This window comes from Rissa tridactyla, chromosome 10 (genome assembly GCF_028500815.1).
Source record: "Rissa tridactyla isolate bRisTri1 chromosome 10, bRisTri1.patW.cur.20221130, whole genome shotgun sequence".
Classification (NCBI taxonomy): Eukaryota; Metazoa; Chordata; class Aves; order Charadriiformes; family Laridae; genus Rissa; species Rissa tridactyla.
This window is the reverse complement of record NC_071475.1, coordinates 17,765,453-17,787,278: the sequence shown is the minus strand read 5'-3', so window position 1 is coordinate 17,787,278 and position 21,826 is coordinate 17,765,453. Positions and strand designations below refer to the sequence as shown.

Genomic DNA, 21,826 nt, shown 5'->3' with positions numbered 1-21,826 from the left:
AAGAGTTTTCCTAGAAGATCCCTCATGAACGGCAGGGAACAGGTGGTCTCCCTTTTCTCACCAGGCCGTCCAAATTTCAGTCGACCCGTACAGGATAAGGTGGGCATTTGCTCAAAAGACAGTTGACAACAACAGTAGTGCTAACCTCAACTGCTTACCTCTAGCAACTCCTTGAATGTGCTGAATGAGGCAACTGTCTCGAGTTGCTTTTGCAGACCTGGAGGACTCGATGGGATATCTCCTGAAGGTGGAAACAAAACCTGTGGAAAAACTGAGTTCATTAGCAAGGCTGGGCAAGGGCCTGTGCGGGAAATCACACTAGACTGCCCTGCTTGCAAGAAAGGCAATTAGAAATGGCCTCGTTTTACACAATTCTGCAATAGCCTTAACTCTTCTGTCAGCCAAGAGAAGAGGAACTGCCCTCTGGCTTGTCCTGGAGACAAATATTTTAAACACTGCTCCACAGGAAACATCTGTCAGGACCTTGTGATAACCAAATGTATTTTTGCTATTGTATGTCTTCGTAACTGTCCAGACACATATTCCTCCTTGGGCCCATCACAGATGCTGCAACACAAACCCGCTGCTACATCTGCGGCATTTCCCAGTATCGCGTGTACCGACGTACCTTACTGAGGACATGAATAATGCCATTGCTGGCAGGGATGTCACTGACAACAATACTCGCGTTCTGGATGGTTAATACCTGAAAAAGTATGAGAGGGAGAAGCAAAAGGATTAGAAATTGCCAAAGAAGTTCAAAATAAAGATATTGTTCGTTCAAGGTTGCACATGATAGATCTGGGTACAATTTTTGAAAGATGTCTGAGTTTGAGGACATCCCATCCAGGCTCCCCATGGGATAGAGCAGCTCTTGAGCAGCTGAATTTGGCCCTGGTAGACGTGCATTATGTAAGAAACCCTTACGCCACTCCTGGTGCTTATCTGCCATCTGGTCGGTGGGTTGAGGGTGGGTAATTCTGGCCTGTCGTATGTTTTGAGCTTTTCCTCAGTGAAGACGCCTTCCAGAAAGTGGGCCCTGAAGGGAAGAAAGGCAGGTAAAGAAAATATTAGGGCACTGTTTGTAATAACAGGGAGATGAGACCATACCACCCAACACTGACGGCTGTCACATGAAGTAGGTAAACGTGGAGAGAAAGGTGGAGGGAATTACTTGTCCTGATGCCATCTGCATCAACATGACAAGGAAAATCTCTGCAAATACATGAAAAATAAACCCACTTTGCATAGCCTGTGGTCTGTTATGTTTTAAATGCCTACTAAATTCTTTGCCTGCTAGGTATTGTTTATGTATTTATCTCAAGATAACTCTTTATTGGTCTTGTACAAGTAGAAATCCAGCTCATGAATTTGTTTCTGTTTGGCAATATAAAGCAAAGGCAGGAGTCCCCTTGTACCTGACTAAAAATGGCAGCATGTAGGGGGTCAACCAGAAATCTTTCTCAGTCTCGCTCAAGTTTTTGATCGCGGCCTCCGATGGCACCAGGACGGTGACATTGGTTCCTGCTGGGATGCTGAAGAGAGATTTCTGTTTTCCAAAGCACAAAAATGAACAAATAAGACATGCCAGTGCCACATCTACACTACAAAATATAATCAACAGTCATCCCACATACACTCCAGCAGCACAGCAGGGTCTCCTCGCATGACAGGTAAGTGCTGTTGACAGTCAATGAATGCCACAGATGGTTTAGCCAAAAGAAGTGACATTTGTTTGCCAGGGGAAAACCTGCTGCTTTAAGCCCTACTTTTGTACTTCAATTAATCTTCAAACCCATTCAATTATATCCCTAAATCCTTTCTGAACCCTCAACACCAGTTTTGGGGGAGGCAACAAGATTATTCCTGGCAAAAGCAATACATGAAGCAGGACAGATAAGCTAAAGCTCAATTAGATGCTTCCACAGACTTACTGCAGTCTGCCTCTCTGCTATTGCCACACCGGAGACAGGGAAGAAGTAACAAGAAAAAGAACAAATATACAGTCTAACTTCTCAAAGCATGCTCTTCTGAAAAACAGCTATTATAATGCTACCCCTTTTTCTTTCCTTTCTGTGTTATTTTATGATGGCCAGCAGTTACAGATGATACAACCACGAAAATTTAGTGTAACACAGCCCCAGCTTCCTCCGCTGTTAAAAATAAGGCCCCCAAAACACACTCACAACCCTCACTCTATCACAGACTCCAGAGCTTTTCTACATGCCTTCTCTGTGACGATTTCTCCTTTGCTGTTGTTTTGTTTTCCTCTAACGGAAGATAAACAGAGCTGCTCTTTCTCTAACAGCAGTGTTCACAGAGATTTCACTTCTACCAAACTTAAGCACGTGGGCATCCCATGGCTGTTCTTACCTGAAGCCACTCGTAGAAGCCTGCGAAGTGGGAATTCTGGTCCAGCTCCTTCCAAAGAGAAACAACAGGAGGGTTACCCCTGCTGAGCACTGGGGTCGCAGGGCTGGGAGACCCAGGGGGCAGGAAAGGAGCCCTCTGCAGTATCAAATCTGGCAATAATGCCTTAGACATTCCTCTCTCACCTCACAACCATTACAGGCACTGTGTGTCATGGGGAGGGATGGCCACTCCTAAAACTACATTCCATCCATTTAAAAAAATATACTCCCAAATAAACAAACTCTTTTCAGCTCATCTGCAGTTGCTCGTGTTTACAAGGGACAGGGACCGAATCCACAATGGCATTTGATATTTCTAGTGACAAAAAATGGGCCTAGCAGCTCTGATCTGAAAAATTTTCCAAACAACAAAAAGATGACTTATTGCAGAGGACAGATGGGGTGAAGCAGCTTAGAAATTACTGCCAATGGTTTCATGAACACATCAGCCTTGGCACCAGTTCTGTCTATGTGGCCTTGGGCTGACAGACACATGTGCTCTGCTGTCAGGTTGGTGCTGGGAGAAGGAGTCAACTCAGGTAACAGAGAAAAGGAAAGTAAGAGCAGAGCCACTTCTCTCCGGTCTCAAGACGACCTCAGACGTTTACTTTTTACTCACTTTTAGAATGTCCCCATAGCATGTCATGCCATCCCCCATGAAGCCTTGAGGGCAAGCACAGGATCTCTCTCCTCCTCCAAGGGGTACACACTTAGCCTGCAAATACAAGGAAAGGAGAAATTAGAGAGCAAACACAGTGCTACACCTATCTAGGAACTGAATTTTGGCCTCCTACAGTCTGGGCTAAAGGAGCACACACAAGCACCTTCCTCCTGTTGCCTTTACGGTGGCACTGAATTTATACCTCATGCAGCAAAGCCTACGTGATGGCTCTGGTTGGGTGAACTCACAAAAATCAGAGGATCTGCCTGGGTAAATCAGAGACCAAAGCTTTACAACACCTCAGTGGCATGCCAATAAGACGATGTAATGTAAATCCTTGCAATTATCTCGATGCTGTGGCTGCAAAACCTCTGCCAAGGAGCAGAGGAACCTCCGCTGCCATGTCAGCCTTGGGACAGCACTTTAGCTACTCACCAGGTCATGGCAGCCACCGTTGTCCATGAGGCATGGGTTGATTGCATCACAGTTGTGGCCATCGCCAGCATAACCCCTCTTGCAGACACACTTGCTCTGGAAGAAAGAGACATTTCAATTTTATAGACCTTTCAGAGTATCCTCATTTGCTACCCGAAAAAGGCCTAAAGCAGCAAAACTATTCTTAATTTATTTTCACAAGTTTTCTTCCTGGTCCCTCAAGAGCTGGAAACGTGGAGTTATTTCCTTAGCAGGAACTGCCTGCTTACTTAAGCACATTGATCCCTTGCACTGCTTGGCTGTGGGAGAGTCACTTGAAGATGATGGTTTCCATCTTTATTTCCAGCTTTTGAGGGAATGTCACAGACTTAGTGGATGGGAGAAAGAGGGCTTAATTTCAAAGCTTCCTGCTTTCAAGATAGCTGAGAGAGCACTTGCACATCTCTCCTCACTAAAATTTCCTAAAGATTTGTCACCTTTTCTCAGCACATTGTCCAGTGCTCCCCTGGCTCAGTGGGGAGAAGCACCATGAGACGCAGCACCCTGAGAAGCCACCTCTCCTGCGTGCCTTCCTCCTCTCTCAAGATGCCCAACTGCCCGCCCAGCTCCCTCCATGGACTATCTGAAGAGCTGCACATGCTTTTCTATACATTTTAGCATTGCTTAGAGAAAATACTGTGATCTGGGAACGAGGGGGACACAGCAATTGATGCCTTATACTGAGCTGTATTATGGAGCGTAGTCTCTTCCCTTTGCTTCATAAAAGTTTCAGAGTAGAGCAGCAGCCTCAAACCCATCAGTGCATCTCACCTCATGCAAGCACACTGCAGTTTTAGCTGCAGCCGGTGTTTCTGGGAGCAGACCAGCAGGCTTTGCTGCTGCTCAGCCCAGTTTCTACCTCTGGCAATCCCAGGCCACCTCAGAGCAGCTTAGGAAATGTTAAGTCCACCATTAGACTGTTTAGCATTGATGATACCTGGCCAGGGCCGATATAAACGCAGTCAGCATTGATGTGACAGTTCCCTCTGCTCTCCAGCATGCAGTTGTCTATAGCCACACAGACCTTCCCGTCCCCGGTCCAGCCTGTGTTGCACTGGCAGGTGGCGGTGCCGGGGCCTGTAGTGGTGCACAGGGCCTGCAGAAGAAGGGAGAGAAAAAGAATTACACTCGGCAGAAGAAGGGAGGGAGTGTGGTGCAAATACAACAACAAATCTCCTTCATCAGACCGTGGAGAGTTTGTGAATGACCAACTGATTCCAGCGCTGGGGGTAGGGGGTGGAGGCATCTCTTCCAGAAAAGTCCTAGACAACTTCATAATAAAGCGATTCTGGAAACATTTACTGTTTTCAGAGAGGCAGACACTTGTGTCTAGGGTGGCTCAGAACTCCCAGGGCATTCTCCACGCTTCTGTAAAGCTTTTCCATTACAGAAATATTCCCTGAAGAGTAGGAGCACAGCCTCCTGGCTGGACATGCAGGATGGAATCAGTGATGGAAGGCAGAGGCAGATGTCTCTCAGGAAAGACCTACTTTGTACCCAGTGCCATCCTATTTCCTTCTACACAGCCCAATGGGTTCCTCTCACTCAGGGGTCTAAATTATGATAAGGTCTGACCATTTGGCAGTAATTTCCATCATAAAGCACCACGGTTCTTTACTAAGGATAATAATGTAGCTTTGAAGGCATAATAATGTAGTGCTGATGGTTACTAGAACTAGGAGTTGGAGCTCACAGATAAGCTACAGCCTCAACACAGCAACAGAGAAACTAACACACATTAGAAGAGCTTGAGGGGAAAATCAATACAAACCAAAAATTATCTGTACAGCTAATCTCTGTAGCTGCCAAAATACCTCATGCAAACCAGCCAAACTCTCCCTGGGGTGTTGCATTTTGGCACCAACCCAAATGACAGACATCCTTATGATGACTAGTCAAGGTACCTGTTATTCCACCCCATTTTACGGACAGGGAAAGTCAGCACACAAAATGTGTCACAGTCCCAGGAGTCCTGGATCCCTGCTCTGACTGACAGGAGTTGCTTCTCCATGCTTCGACAGTCTGACCCCACTTACATTCTGTGAACAGCCTCCTCGTCCTGGCTGACTGCACAGGTCGATGGGCTGGCAGGAAAAGCCGTCACCCTCATATCCATCCATGCAGATGCACCTTAAAATTATAAGCACAAAAGGGACACAGATAGAGCAGCTCCTGAAAGCCATCAGAGAGCAAAAAGGCAGTTTGACCCTCTCATGCGAGAACCTGACTGAGATTTCTAGCAGGTTGGATGCATTACTCAAACAATCCTGTGCAGCAAGTAGGCAGACATATACATGCAATAACAGGGCTGGCAGCCTCACAGCGCTGCGTGCCTGTACAATGACACTGTGCCCACCTGAATGTGTATGCGAGAAAGACTGACCTTGCCGTGTCATTGAGGCTGCAGACAGCGTGCTGGTGGCAGTACTGGGACAGCCCGCCCGGGCCACAGTTCTTGGATGTCTTGTCACAGAATTTCCCGCTATAGCCTTCCTTACAGGACCAGGACTGACACACACCACCGCTGCCAGGCCTGTTGTCACAGACACCATGGACACAGCCACAATCTGTCAAGTACGTGTGTAAGATCAGTAACTACAAAAAGTCCAGAATCCACCACAGTGACAGCATTTTGTAGATTCCCAACTTTCCTTCACAACCTCTTGTGACACCAAAGGATCATCCCATTTGTTCTTGACAGAGGGATGTCTGCTGAGAGACATCCACCATAAACCAAAACCTGTCAAAGGAACAGATCCTGTGACTGCATGGGTCCGTGTTTTTTATAGGCTGTAAGGACAGGCTCAAATTTAAGCTATCAAGCTCAAGGTCCTTGTCAACTGTCTTTCCTTTCCTTGCAGGAGAGATCTAAATCAAAGCCCCACACCTAAATTTGTCTGATGTTTCCAAGACCCCCATCACCACTGTCATATCAGCCATGTTTTCATAGAATCATAGAATGTGTTGGGTTAGAAGGGACCTTTAAAGGTCACCTAGTCCAGCCCCCTGCACTTTTCTCCACTGTTGTTTGAAAGGACACCCATGATGACAATTCCATCACTTCCTCTGTGATGCTGGTCTTGCCAGAAGGGAATCCAGTACAGATGAACCTGTACTATATCCTTGCCCTACATTTTCCTCTAGTCTCTCTATGAGAATTACCAACCTTCATCACAGTTCTCGCCGTGCTTGTTTGGGTTTGAACAGATGTGGCAGGCTATTCCTTTGAAACCTTCAAAGCAGTGACAGTTGCCATTCCCTTGTATGCCATCGCTGCACTGGAAGGAAAACAAAAAGAAAACCAAAGTCACTGAAGCTCAGGGAACCAAGGCAATGCCAAGGTGTTGATATCTATCAAAGGCACTTTGATACTTGCAGTAAAAAAATAGGACTTTGAAGAGTGGCGGTAGTAATACAAAATCCCCCATAGCCAGAGCTGTCCCCAGCTGCCATGACACGATTCACGTTAGAGCTCAAGACAGAAAACCCACTGAATACATGTCATTCTCCCTGGATCTTCTGCTGCTGCCGCTGTGAGCCTAGCCTGGAGCACAAATTCTGAATTGCACTCACCTACAACTACACTCTCTAACCACACTGTCTCATTGCAACACAGCAGGATCTTTAATACTTACATTTCCCCGGCCATAGCATGGACTGGAAAATCCCCCTGGGCATGGCATGCAGTCTGGACCAAAGAATCCTTTGCAGCATCCAGGTTTCTGAAACAAAAGCAAAATTGGTAAGGTATGACGTGGCTTAACAAGAATTGCCTGGAGTCATCCTGCCCCCATAATGCTGAGATCCTGGTCCTCCTCTCTGCCATGGACTGAAACAGACTGCCTCATTTGGCATCTGCGCTTCTAGAAGCTCATGCACTTAAAATTATTTTTCAACAATACCCCTCTTTCTGGTCACAGCCTATTCTTCTCAAAATAAATTACTATTTTCTGCTCTCTCTCTGACTTCAACAAATAGGGTCTATGTTTTCTATGAGCTTTTATTTCCTTAATAGTGCTGACCCACTCACTCCTACTTTATCCTTGCGGGGACTGCGTTCCTTTGGAGGGACGTAGCAGTCCTGGATCGCAGGCCTTGTGACGACTGACCAATGGAAGAACAACAATAAGACAAACAATCAGCAGTATTTAATGAGACAGCCACAAATCATTCCATATAGTTGTCACTGTGAGAGCTCAGGAGCTGCAGACAAACATGAGGTCCACAAACTCGCTAAGGGCGACTTGCCCGAACCATCTGACAATGTCTCATAAACAGGATGCAATCACTTCACAGCTTACAGCACTTTCCCTGTGCTCAGCTTCCGTTGGGAGAAACGCTAAAACCAGGGCAACTCTCAGAGAAAACGTGCCACAGCTACCACTGCACTATTTGTTTCATGAATTCCTCCAGCTTGGCTGGTGGCAAGTAGTGTGCTTTATTTTATTTATTTATTGTGTTCAGGCTTAACTGAGCTGTTTTCTAAAATTTGCAGCAGATTGGTACCCTGTGTTCTCTCTGTGTTTGCCAAAGAGAAAGTGGGTAGCCAGTTCATGTGACAGTCCTGGGGACAGCCCTTTGCACGGGACAGCTTTTCTTTTGCTCCCATCCAGCCCTCTCTCAGCTCAAGGAGTCAGAGCTCTTGATGAACGAGGAAGAGCAACACTGAGCTCCTTTCAAAGGGAATGCGGTCTGCCATCACACTCACCGTGATGGTTTGATTGCAGTACCTGGCGCACCCCTTCTTCTGGACATTCAGGCCTTGTGGATCATGGGTGTAGACACATTCTTTTGGGGAGAGCATTGGTTCCTGTACAAACAAAACAAGTCATCAGCACTGTAACCTTCCCCTCCGCTCTTTTTGCTGCAGAGAGCAACTATGCCTATCTCTGAGCTGAGGAAGTTCACAGAGGAGCCAAGGTGAGCAAGATAGCGTTATGGCATGCCTATCATGAAAGAAGGCACACGGCGGCTTCCTCTCACTTCCAGCAGTCCCGAAGTCTGAGCCAAGGTGCTGCCCTTTTGTTCTGGTAATAGTGTCTATGATAAGGGAGAGAGTGAGAGCAGGGGGAGAGGATAGGGAAAGTTGGGGAGGAGGGGAAGAGACAAGGGGGAGAAAAGGCGGGGGGAGAAATAGAAGGTAAGAAAGAGGGGAGGAAAGAGGAAGGAGATGGGGGGAAAGGCAGGAGGGAGGGAGAGTGGGGCAGAGCGGTAGTAAGAGAGAGAATGAGAGTGTGAGGGAGGAAAGGAAAAAGAGGGAGGGAGGTGAGACAGAGAGAGTGAGAGAGAGGGGAAAGGACTGCAAATAATTATGGAACAGTGCTCAGTGACCTATCATGGAGTAAGACAGGGGCAGAATTGAGCACCATAGATCACAGAATGGTTTGGGTTGGAAGCGACCTTAAAGATCATCCAGATCCAACCCCACTGCCATGGCCAGGGACACCTCCCACTAGACCAGGCTGCTCAAAGCCCCATCCAGCCTGGCCTTGAACACTTCCAGGGATGGGGCATGCACAACTTCTCTGGGCAACCTGTTCCAGTGCCTCACCGCCCTCATAGTGAAAAATTTCTTCCTAGTATCTCATCTAAATCTCCTCTCTTTCAGTTTAAAACTGCTACCCGTCATCCTATCACTACACTCCTTGATAAAGAGTCCCTCCCCAGCTTTCCTGTAGGCCCCCTTTAAGTACTGTAAGGCCACTGTAAGGTTTCCCTGGAGCCTTCTCTTCTCTAGGCTGAACAAACCCAACTCTCTCAGCCTGTCTTCATAGGAGAGGTGCTCCAGCCCTCTGGTCATCTTCATGGCTCTCCTCTGGACTCACTCCAGCAGGTCCATGTCCTTCTTATGTTGGGGGCCCCACAGCTGGGTGCAGTACTCCAGGTGGTGTCTCATGAGAGCATAGTAGAGGGGAGAATCACCTCCCTCAACCTGCTGGCCACGCTTCTTTCGATGCAGCTCAATCTTCATCTTCACACTTCCACCTAACTTTAGATTTCCCCATAAAACAGACTGTTTCTATATTAGAACAAACACCTTTCCGGCTTCTTGCACTCCTTACACAGCCTCTAATATTTAGTGAGAGTAAGACTATTCTTTATCCTGTAATAATATCATAGCAAACTGGTATCCTAGACGTGTAGTCCTAGATCCATTACTAGATACTTAGAAAGTGGGATTTCCAAAACAGATTTACCACCACAGATTTCCCTGCAGTATGTAAATACTGTCTCTTAACAAAAGGAGCAGTTTTCCAAATCATTCCCACAAAACTCAGGAAAGTCTTAATTATAAACATGTCTATATTAACAAAAGTCTGGTATACTTCATGCATTTTCTCTTATATAAGCAAAGTTAATACATTACAGATTAACAAAGCAGCAAAATTGCACAACCCTAAACAAGGTTTACCTAATTTTGTTGATACATTCACTTTCAGATTAAAAGCTTGATTTCTCTACCTCAGCAATGCATTTATTCTAGGTATTACTGTAAATTCTAATAGGTTTATTACAATAGAAAACAAAAAAGCGTTACTTGCATCCCAACGATACCAACCACTATTTGCTATTGGAAGAGCTCTGGGTAGTAAATTACTCCACCGGAAACTCCGCATGCTACCTCCTTGACACAACTAATCTGCAGAAGCGCCTTGACCCTCACAGGGCAAAAATACCCACCCTCTGTGCTTAACTTTAAGTATCCTAGCAGCATCCCAGCATTCAGTGAATTATTCACATATTTAATGTAAGCACGTACACATTAAAAGCCACACAGTTTACAGCAGGCTCAAACTCCACCGTACTGTAAGACGAAGTTCTCAGATCTGAGGCTTCTCCAGGAACACCCTACTCCATGATACGATCACATTTTCACACTATAAACAATACACTACATCAAAAGCTATTCGGGCTAAGATGGCACATTCAGAGAAGGCATAGCTGAGCGCAGCTCTCGTGGATTTATTCAAAGTCAAATTCATTTCACTGGCTAAAATCACTGGCACAAAAACATTTCACTGGCTAAAATACTATTTAATTTACAGCCTTTAAAAACCGAAGGGTTTAAAATTTGGTGCAGCTATCCTTTTACACCTATATTTAATATTTTAATATATTTTCTCTCTAACTGGACAGTCCTTAATCATCCAAACAATTGGCTAAGTGCAAAAAAGCAGAGCAATTCACGTCACAGCCTTGATGCTTAGCTTCACGACAGCTGTTACTTCAAAAGTACGCACATGCACTGTCTCCACAGTCTGTGAAACCCACTACATTCAAAGTTACCTTTTTTTGTCTTCTTAATAAAAATATCTTCCCTCTTTACAAATCAAAACTTAAAGCTTCAGAAAAAAATGAGGTTTGCAACACAGGTATAACAGAAGTTTTTTGTTTCATTACTATAAAATTTATCCATGCCTGGATCACTTGCACATCAAATTGCTCTGTTACGTGAGGAATACTAAATAAGATTTGTAACTGCTCACTCATAACAAGAGTCATTTAATGGATATCTCACAGAAAAAAGGATCATTATCGTACACACACACTTACTCCTCGCTTCTATTTTTCTGCAAGAAGACAAACAGATTGAAAGAGAAAGCAAGCTCAGTTGCCTTTGAAAACAAACTTAGTGACAAAATCAAAAATAGGCCATTGTATCCCCACAATTGAACCTCTCAATTGAACCCTCAGTTGCAGGTGTTTGCTTAACCAAAACCCAAACTTGCAGTAGAGACATGTCAGTTAATGCAAAGTGAATGCTCTACTGACTTTTGATCGTAGGAGAAAAATTAGCATTAAAAGTTATTACTGCTTTAAGTTTAATCATTGGCAAAATCAGCAGAACTAATTTTAGCTGAGCAAGGCAATGTTCTGAAACCTTTGTTAAAAGGTAATTTTCAAAGTCCAATAAATGAACCTGAAATGCAAGGATGAGAGTGACAATATACATCCAAAGATCTAGTACATTCAGTGCTTGAAACACACGAACAGTTGTATTTGTTCCAAGGACGTGCAAACTATCTATCAGTACTGAGTTTCTAAATCTGTGGCAACATTAAGAAGCAACAAGTAAAATTACCTATGTGCAACTAATGTGCAAATGACTACAAAAATTTCAGTAGCAACTGTTTAATACAATGGTAAAATACAAAACTGACAATGGATCTACTGATTTTCTAGTAACGTTGTGTATACATCAGAGCATCCTAATCAAAAAGGAAAAAAGAAATCAGCACGTAGAAGGAAAATGGAAGCATGACGAATTTGTTAATTATATACCACAAACAGCAAGGGTTTGATGTGTGAAGTTACATATTAAAATATTATCAAATGTCTGATAATTGAAAAAAAAATAACAGAGCCAATTTTCAAGGAAAATTTAACGGCTCAGGCAAGTAAGGCAAAAGGAAACTCTTGCCGATTTTTCCTTTTCCTTTTAACGTGTTATTGTCTTTTGCAGAAGCTCACAGTGATCCTATGTTGACACCTTTAAGGAAAGAAATACATAGGGCATCATATGCACTACTGGCAACAATGCAACATATATCAATAATGAGGAATACAAACAAGTCCTTGGAGTTCTTCACTCTAATTCAACAATTTTCATTTTAAAATCTTATTGACATCAAATGCTGCTGAATGTGTGGGCTGGTGGCAGAGGTGATGCTCTTAAAAAAACCAGGATAATCGCATTAGGCTGCCCAATCTAAAAACATGCCAGCAAACATTTGGATTCTGATCTATCATACTTTGTCACATGCTTATACAGAAAAATTATTTTAAAAATACTTTATAAAGGGTGTTGTATGTAGTTGTATGTAGTGTTTTCCAACTCTTGTACTACTTAAGACAAATTGCATTTCTTCTGGCTTCTGGATGATTCTGGCTTCACCTGCCTCAATCAGAGAGGAAATTTCACTGCGACTAGTGATTTTGCAGAGCTATACTTCAGACATTCATGCTGTGACAACATCAGCAAGTTCTGCTGGATGTCAGATCTCTCAGAAGACACCCAACAGTTAACAGTGGTGATCACCTCTCCGGCTTTCACAAACAACATCTTGAGCCTGGCCTTCACATGGGGATTTCCTGGAACTTGCTGTTCTGCTAAACTCAGCGTGGGATAACTCAAACACCAGCACCCAGCCTCCTCCTCCTTACTCCACCTTCAGCTAGTTCTGCTCATCTCTGAATCAACCTGGAGCGTAGGCCAAGAACAAATTGTTTCTCACCCTCTGCAATGCAGAAAGCTTGTTGTGATTCTCTGTCCATGATATAGGCAGTGGTAGCACTGGATGGTACTAGTGGGATCAGGCTTGGTTCTGGCAGTGTGGAGGAGCTGGCAGAGTCGGCATGCAAGCAGGAAAGCTCTGCCTGAGGCAAAGCAGAAGTGCTAGAAGTCTACAATTTCATTTAGCCCAGACTGTCTCACAGCTCCCTCCACTGATTCAGCAAACTGACTTCAGAATAAGAAATAGCACAGAGCAGTTAATGGGTGACAGTCTGGGATCACAGACCATAGATATGTGGGGAATTTGTATCCTCTGTCAATCCTCTCTTCTGGTTGCCTTTCCTGCTCTCTATTTATTTAAAAGTGGCTTGGGTTAGAAACTGTCTATCAGTGTGTCGGTATGTCATCATGCAAAGAAGAAACTACTGGAAATAACCACAAATATTTACCATTTCTCTGCTGCCAGGTGGGCAAACGCTGTTGTTGAGGGCCTCACAATCCACACAAGAGCCCTGTTAAGAAAACAAGAGAGGAAAACTTAATGTTCTCAAAGGAGGCCATTAGCCATGCCAAGAACACTACAGAGCTACTGCTCCCAGTATACATCACAACACGTATCAGAAACGTTCCTAGGAGGGAGCTTCCACACTCTGAAATGGGGTAAGTTTATCACTTAAATAAAATGACTCCTTTGTCTGAGGAGATGCTTGCACCTGAGTGCAAGATGGAGTCTGTCTCCACTCTGTGAGTATATCAGCCACTAGACACACAGCTATGCTGGAAAACACTTTGGGCATGCATGCAGCAGGCCCCAGTAAAACAGCAAGTTATGTGGACCCACTTGCCACTTGGGATTAACTGTGTCTCTTCAAATCAGGTGCCTCTTGCCTACTCAGAGCCTCATCTTCTTTCTTCAGTAACCTACCAATGATCAAATTGGGGAGCAAGCGCCTAAAATAAGGTATACAAAACTGTTCACGTGAGAACATCACACAACACGTGTAGCTCCTGCTACTGAATAACTGCTTCCTGTCCAGGCTACAGGACACCAATGCTGATAGTGATGGGAACAAAGCATTGTCACCTGAGTTAGCAGCTATGGTGTGAAGAAGATCATGTAAGGCCTTATGAAAAGGCAAATGTACTTCTGAATCAAAGGTAGGATGGGTGCAAGGAAAGAGCAACAGACTACAAGGAACATTTGCTGATTGCCAGCAAAGCAGTGCCAAGCGCTAGCAGAAGAAACATGGACAGTGCTGATATTGCCTAAGTTCACATCAGGGGACCTCTCTGAGAGAACACATTTCCCAATTGCTATTTACACATCCTGCTTTTGTCCCTCCAGGTGTGGGGTCTACAGCAACCACCAGTGTGAGAAGGGGAGAAGCTGACTTACCGTCACAATTTTATGTTGCTCTTCATTGCATCTGTGAGGCAAAATGGGAATTATTGAAGGAGGGATGAAGATGCCATCCAAGGTATGGATAATACCATTTGATGCCACAATGTCCCGTATGTTTAAGGGGATCCCTGATTCATCCATCAGAATTCTTCCCTGATGCAGAAACACAAATAGTTTATCTGCATTTTAGCCCATTAGACTGTATCAACTACATAAAGCCAACGCAGGAAACAGATGGTACAAAACAGCAAGTGCAAACACACAAATAGTCAAGCCTCTTAGTGGAGTCACAGGTTGGATAATAAGCAAAATAATTCAATGTCCTCATCTAAGTCTAGTTTTTTAAGCAGAGGAGGAAGCAGAGATGGGCTGAAACCACTTTGTCAGAACCACATCCAGAATTTCTCCTAGCACAGGAGTGTTTGCCCAAAAGGGTTTTGATTCATACTTACATCAGCACTGATGTTGATGGTAAGTATCTGGTTAGCCATAGTAACAATGTGGGGCATCGTTATCAGTTTCTCTACAGTCACCTGAAATAAAAACACAAGGGGACAGTACCATGAAAAAGCAGGGTCATTTCAGTACAGCTTCAGAATCCTTCCATGATTCCTGCCACTTAGAAAACCTTCTAAAGGGGACTTGACTTTAACATTTACATTTCATGAAATGCCTTAAACACAAACAATGGGTCAGAGGGAAATCCAGGACTTTGTGTGAATTGTTTGCAGTACTGCAGGCACAGCAGTGCTGGTGGCAGCAACCTTGGGTTTCATTCCCTGTGCCTGTAACAGTCCAACACAGCTGACATCAAGTCTCCCTAATAGCATCTCTTACTAACGCAGCTGGAAGTAGGGTCAGCCTAATAAGGGGGTTTTCCAGGACATATTCAATAAACAACGCAAGCTCAGCCAGCAGCATAGTAGAGAACATACTTTGACTTTATAAATAAGCTTATTTCTAAAGGCAGAAGAAAATGTAAACTGCAGCTACTGTAACGATTACTTAATGATTACTTAATGATTTGAGAAGTGAGAAGTTCTGAGAAGCAAGATAATTGTTACTTTTGTGTCTAACAGGTTATTAAAAAGTAGTTCAGTTTGTTACCACGTTGTCATTCATCACCTGCAAGCAAAACTACGTTTTGCTGTTTTGTCAAATTGCTGCTTGTTTTCTCCATTGGAATTAGGAAAATCACAAGGACTGACATTCGCTTCTCAGTAAAGAATGGGAATAATATTGATATTTCCTAATGAAGGACGTGACATTGTACCATAATGCTTGAGTATTCACTTCCTCTGCAGGTTTTCTGTCTAATTTTAAACATTTCTCTTGTTTCTTGTATAAGGTAAAATGTCTTGTTGATGCACTGTATTGATTTTATTTATCCTGCCATTATGGTACACAGTGATGTTGGTGCAACAATTGGCAGTACCAGCTCAGACCACAGGCTCGCTTGCACCAGTTCCCCATCTCTAACTTTAGCCACTGGTGGAGCCCAAGGGGAGAGGAAAAGGAGCAAGGAGTTTGGACCAATTCTTCCCTTGGCTGTAACTTTTGTGTTGCTGCTGTTAGTGTTTTAGGGAAACTGTAGGCTGGACAGTTCATAATTAAGGTACATTCCTAGTTAAAAGTTTAACAAATTAAAGTGATAACAAGAGATCATTTGCCTGCAGCAAACTCTGATGGACAATATTTTCATTGTAAAGGCGACACAACTAAGGAGCACCATCACTCCCAGGAAACTCAGAGTTCTGTGATGGAAAAGCACAAGCTGTCCTTTTGCCAGCCGCTTCCATGGTAAACATTTTGCCTCATCAGATCCTGAATCACATCTCTGCTCCTCCAGGGAAAGTCCAAGAAGTAGTAGCTGAAGTAATCGACACTCCGATCTCTATGCCAAACAACACATACCGGCCCAAAGGACCCCAATTATCTGCAATTAGAGCTGCCTGCCTTACCGCTGCTGAAGCGTAGATATGATGTTTCACAAGTTCCTGAAGCTTATTTATGCCCTAAGGAAAGAAGACAACATAAAAATTGGATACCCTTTCAATGCTCAGGAGTCAGAGGAGGCAACTACATTTTCTTTTAACCAAAGACTGACAATGCCAAGGTACTGGAGCAGTGAATTCACTTGATGAATAAGTTCCTTCATTTTTCGCTACCCAAAGCAAGGGTGAGGAAAGCAAGCCAAACATCAGATTTAAGCAATCTGCCTAACCATATTTCTCATTGCAGATTCCATTAGCATTCACTTCTCTCCCAAAGTCTTACAGAAATAGAGACATGATTTAGCCATCTCCAGGAAGAAAAATGATCGGATACATTGCACAAGCCTAGTGCAACGCAGCTCAGGATGTCTTTAAGTACTATGAGGTCTCACCTCTGTGAAAAGATAAATGAGCCTTCCATCTCTCAGCTTGTCCACGCCATCGTTGCTGGGTACAAATACAGTAAAGGGGCCTGGTCCGTCCAGTATTGCAGGCAGGCCGCAGTTCTGCAAAAACAATAAAAGATTTCATGGTGGATCTAGCATGAGTTAGTGAGGGCGGTCTACCAGGAAGGGAGAGGAAACTCTAAGCAACCCACTAGAGGCAGAGCTATTGAAAAGCAAACGCATACAAGGGGCATCTGGACACCAAGATAGGTATGTAATATAACAGAGGCATAAATGCCACAAAAACATAGCTTGGACAATGAAGCTGCCGGTGTGAACAAGGGAGTACTGAGCTCATGCTCCCTGCGTGCTTTAAACACACAAGTACACATGCAGAGACTAAAACTGTATCTTTTTGCCTGAAGAGCAGAAAAAGAGAATCAAGTCTATAATCACAATTGTGTTTAGTGAATTTTGTAAACAACTAACAGCCACAGAGCTGAAAACAGGCAGGCCATGATTGTTGTGAGCAATGCTACAGCAGATCCAGATGACTCTGATGGAGGTAAAAGGAAAATCATCCTGTCCCTAGTGAAAATACTAACTAAATCAGCAGCCTCAAGGGTTTATAGGCTGAGGACTGCTTTTCTTTAGAGATCTATACCCCAAAACCAGGTAGCTACAATCTAGCCTGGCATGGGCAGTCATGAAACCTTCACTCTTTGTCCTGACAGTGATCAAGAACTAAACATGCTTTGGAGAACAAACTCTCCAAGGGAGAGAGGAAGGAGAGGCAGGGAAGCCGATGGGAAAGAGGCATGTATGCTTGCTGCTTGTGCCAGATCCCCTATAGATGTGACAACTCCGATCGTTTCCATTCCGTTTGCTTACATAAAATACACAAAAGAAGAAATGACACAGAAAAAAAGCATCCAGAAAGAAAGCCAAACCACTGAGATGTATTTAAATGTTATTCAAAATTTCCCACAAAAGCAGCAGCAGGCTTACCAACAGCAGCAATGCCACACCTTCCTGGGGCAGACACAAACATGCTTACCTCCAGTATAGTTTCAAATCTACTGAAGATCTCCATTGATGCAAGGATCTCGCCAATGGTTTTCTGCAAGAAAATACAAAAAGGAACTTAGGCACAAACTCCTTCCCATGCACAACAAACCAGATTTTCCAAGGTACCACGCACTTATTTTCCTACTCCCATCTGCAGATTAAATTAAATGAAGATGCAATTGCTCGTTATCATTAAAACCAGAGACACACCACTTCCAGCAATATACCAACCAGTTCTGGGCTGATAGGCAGCAGAGCTGCTCTGTCATCTTAAGCCTCCCTGTGCTTTGAGGACAAGAGTTCACTCTGCCACCTGCAAATGAGCGCCGATGCTGACAAAATACAATACGTATGCATATTCCTGAAAACACAGAGGAAATAGATGTCTTCCTTTTTGCCACATCGCCCATGAAGACAAAGGTAACAGAAGGAACGTCCCTTCAAGTATCAAAACTTGTGAAGGGACTTGTCTGACCTTTATTTGCAGGAAACTGCATAGGTTTTTGCAGAAAGTTCTTTCCGCAGAACACACAGAGGCACAGAACGTGATTTCCAAGGGACATGGGTACAAAGGGATTTGATGCCAAAAATGGCTCATGCGATCACTAGCCCTTATTGCAAAGCCAACATCACAAGGGAAGGAAATGCCTGAAGGAGCCCAGAGAAAGACAAGCTCTGCAGGCAGCGCTCTCACTGTTCTGCCACCTCAGAGTAGCTGCAAATCCTTCCCTGCAGGTACCTGAGCACGCAAACACTGAGGTCCAGCTTCCCCTCTGGCCCACAGAGACTCCTTTTTGGAAAACATCACCATGCAGGGAATAAGACTGAGAACATCTTAAGTGACAGCAGACTTAAACATCAGCGATGGGCACAATCAAATCCGTATGAACACACAGAACTTGTACAATTGATACACCAACCTCAGGGCACTTCAGCTGAGGAGGTACTAACACTCAACACAACATTACGGCTGCTTTTTAAACACATAAAATACAACCATAATATTACCCAGTCCGACTGGTTTTATACATCAATTACAATGATGTAAAGTAAATACAAACTACTACCAAAATCCTACCAAATCCAAGAGCTTGTGTTATTCTATGAGCAATTTTTTTGCAAGGAGGTAGGAGGTAATAGGGCCTGCTTCCTGCATATATAAAATATAAATATAAAATATAAAAATGCTCAGGCATAGCAATGTAGTAGCTATAGCAAAAACGTCTCCCAGCTAACAGGCAAAAGTGCTTAGCAGAACTTGAACCTGAAACCCCTGCCCAGTGTCTTAAATTCAAGACTTCAAAATGCAAAACTCTAATGATTGTTTGTCCTCATTTTGTATATTGCTAATGCAAAGACAACTTTTTCATTACAATTTCAAAATGCAGTGCAGACTGATTAAGGAAAATCTTCATTTGATTTTTATGTGAAAAATGCTTTTTCAATATTTATCCTGTAAGATACATATTCTGTGAGATACAACTGAAAAAAGGGCTCATTTGCTATGAAGGGACAGATGTTACTCATGAAAGCTGAACTCTCTACTCATTCAAGCGCTGTAAAAGTATCACTGCGAGGTCTGTATCTGGCTTATGCAGTGCTATCAGCTACTTGTAAGGGCATGCTGACATAATAGTGCCTAACAGGAGCTGAAAAGAAAATAAATAGCCTTTTACCTTTAAAAAAAGCATCACTGGTTCGGAAGTTTAATGATGTAAACAGATTTTTTTTAAGTTTTTATCCTGCTGTCCCATAAAACAGAAGAAATACGAATATCTGCATACCTGTGGGTTTCTGAGATTGTCAGTGCTGGTTTTTTTCCTTAGGGTGTTAACAATATGCATGATGCCATTGGATGCTGGTAGGTTCGACTGCAAAACATTGTATAGTTCCCCCGGCAGGTCTTGATATCGAAATGATTTGACGTACGTCTGGATAATAACAAAAGGTTATTTTCATGTGGTATATGTGTGTTATCACAATAGATCTATAAATCGTTGTTCCCTTCAGTGCTCTCCGCCTATGTGTCAGCAAAGTGAAGGCACAACCAGAGTTATTCTGAAAAAAGTAAATTTAAGGAGCGGCCTGGGTGTAAAACAAACAGCCCACCTCTACTTGAGTTTGGGTAATATTTTGATCCTGGGGAGTACTTTTAAGTCTTACTACAAAAAGGAGACCTAATCTGGGACAGTCTGCTCTAGAATTAAGTTTGTCTGAGTGTGAACAATGCTTGATCCCACCTCTGGATCAGAAAAGGGTGCACTGACCATCAAGTAGCTGCTGCCTCAGTCTGCCAAGTACAAGGAGAGAGGCACGGCACAGAGAATTTGGAGGCAATCCTGGAACAGCTTTGACTGCAATTTTTATTGGCTTATAATGCCAACAAGGAGTCTTCATAACAAAGCCAAACCAGTCAGGCTCACTGAATTATAAGGCACGTATCTGGTCCTTCCATACTGTACGCAACCACGCACTGAAGCTTGGCGTATGGAGCTGTTCCAAGGGTAACCTACAACTAAGCATCAAGGTATCGGTGCTGCAGCCATAATCCAAGTTCAGGCAAGCACAATTTCCCTGTGCTTTTCATTTCACCACGTGCATTTCTTGAACTGCTTCTCCCTGCCCTGAATTCTGGCTGAAACAAAGGAAGGGGAGGGGCAGACTTCCCAGATCAAAAGACTCCTGAGTAAACAATCAGGAAAGAAATTTAAAAGGAGCATTGACAAGCTCAGTTCGGATTCCCCAGCTCCAAATAGTGCTTTGTCCTTTTGATGCATGCAGGGTGCATGTATTGCGACCTAGACCTAAAGGCCAAGGCTGGATCCTCAGAGAGGAAACATACGGCTCTCCCTTGGCCCGCTGTAAGCATGCATGCAGGAAAAGTGCAGGATGGAGAGAGAACAGTGGACGCTGGAAAATATGAGTCAACTGAAAAAGGGAAAAGAGAAAAAAATCCTTCCATATCAGAACATAATGATGAAAAACTCTTTGATAGGATGACTAAGAAAAACAAAATAGAAAGAGGGGAAAAGGGAAACTGGAAGAGAAAATATTCAACATATGTTTGTGTCCAAGCACACGATCTCCAAGGAGAAGCATTCAGTCTGAAGAGAGACTTTGCTGCCTCTGCCATGTCAGCCGCGTGGATATTGTAGCTGCTAAAGGGAATTCTCCAGAATACATATACTGACAAAGGAAAGACCATTCATAAGCTTAGGAGTCAGATTCTGGCTAATTGGTTGCCGCAAGACAGGAGAAGCGGTTGCTTGGGGTGTCTGGTCTTAAATCACCTTGCTTTGGACTCCACAAAGGACACTGTTGTTCTTATAGCAGGCAGGCTGATTAGAGAAAAAAGGTTTTTGGTTAAGAAAGTGCACCAAGCAAACTATGCTCAAACTCCAGTCTGTCCTACACGAAAGCAGCGGTCCAGGACTTCGTTCAGGAGAACACTTACCTGGCTACTGAACGTTAGCTGATGTCCTGACAACGTCCACATAGTCTTGGCTTTTACCATGTCTTCCATTAAATGCAGACCAGGAACAATGTGCATTCTGCACAAATCCTCAGCAGTGGTATCCTTTGGGGAATAAAGACCACATAAAGAAGATAAATGACATCTCCTTTCAAAAACCTCATTTACTGAAGGAGCCATGATATTACCTTTCTCCCAGCTAACACACACAGAGAAATTCTTAGCATACAAGATCGAGCTTCCCTCTTCATTTTGGTTTCACTGGACTAGCACTGTGGCAAATCTTTTGCTTCTGTTTACTTACATGTTCAAACACATGCAAGTGACTTTAGAGGAGTCACCTAGACAGAAACCTGTTGGACTTGGACAATTTTAAAACTATCCTTGCATGCTCCAGATTATTAAACTGGCTGAAGCTCCCCATACACAATCTTTGTTTATGTTGGACCATGTAAAGTGGTCTCAGCTGCTGATTTTACATTTAGTTTCTTCCTTTCTTTTCTGGGCTTTCCATCACTGGTGGTTTTTTAAGACAATCCTCTGTCTATACTGATTTAGGTGGAACTGATCCTTGTGGGAACAGGTAGACTAGATAACTCAGGGGCCTTTGCTGATGTATTTTCTATGAATCCAGAAGTTACCATGATGACCTCGGCAGAGGGCCTGACTTTTGTCAGCGAAACCTCTGCTCAAAAAGGCAGTAGGAGACAGCTAATGTCCCTT

The 21,826-nt window shown here is 43.7% G+C and overlaps 1 protein-coding gene across 3 annotated transcripts in view; it reads right to left on the bottom strand.

Annotated features, from left to right (window-relative positions):
- Positions 1-21,826, bottom strand: part of STAB1 (stabilin 1) — a 61,651-nt gene that overhangs the window by 23,374 nt on the left and 16,451 nt on the right. For all 3 annotated transcript variants that reach the window (XM_054216661.1, XM_054216662.1, XM_054216663.1), the window contains 21 exons: positions 21,086-21,208; positions 19,416-19,562; positions 17,621-17,683; positions 16,570-16,683; positions 16,145-16,198; positions 14,636-14,716; positions 14,178-14,336; positions 13,231-13,293; positions 8,255-8,356; positions 7,182-7,268; positions 6,713-6,824; positions 5,930-6,113; positions 5,583-5,676; positions 4,484-4,642; positions 3,508-3,603; positions 3,031-3,126; positions 2,374-2,421; positions 1,419-1,549; positions 928-1,039; positions 629-706; positions 159-260 (listed from right to left, as the gene is read on the bottom strand). In XM_054216661.1, the coding sequence (XP_054072636.1) occupies positions 159-260; positions 629-706; positions 928-1,039; positions 1,419-1,549; positions 2,374-2,421; positions 3,031-3,126; positions 3,508-3,603; positions 4,484-4,642; positions 5,583-5,676; positions 5,930-6,113; positions 6,713-6,824; positions 7,182-7,268; positions 8,255-8,356; positions 13,231-13,293; positions 14,178-14,336; positions 14,636-14,716; positions 16,145-16,198; positions 16,570-16,683; positions 17,621-17,683; positions 19,416-19,562; positions 21,086-21,208 (2,205 nt within the window). The remainder of the gene's footprint in view (positions 1-158; positions 261-628; positions 707-927; positions 1,040-1,418; positions 1,550-2,373; positions 2,422-3,030; positions 3,127-3,507; positions 3,604-4,483; positions 4,643-5,582; positions 5,677-5,929; positions 6,114-6,712; positions 6,825-7,181; positions 7,269-8,254; positions 8,357-13,230; positions 13,294-14,177; positions 14,337-14,635; positions 14,717-16,144; positions 16,199-16,569; positions 16,684-17,620; positions 17,684-19,415; positions 19,563-21,085; positions 21,209-21,826) is intronic.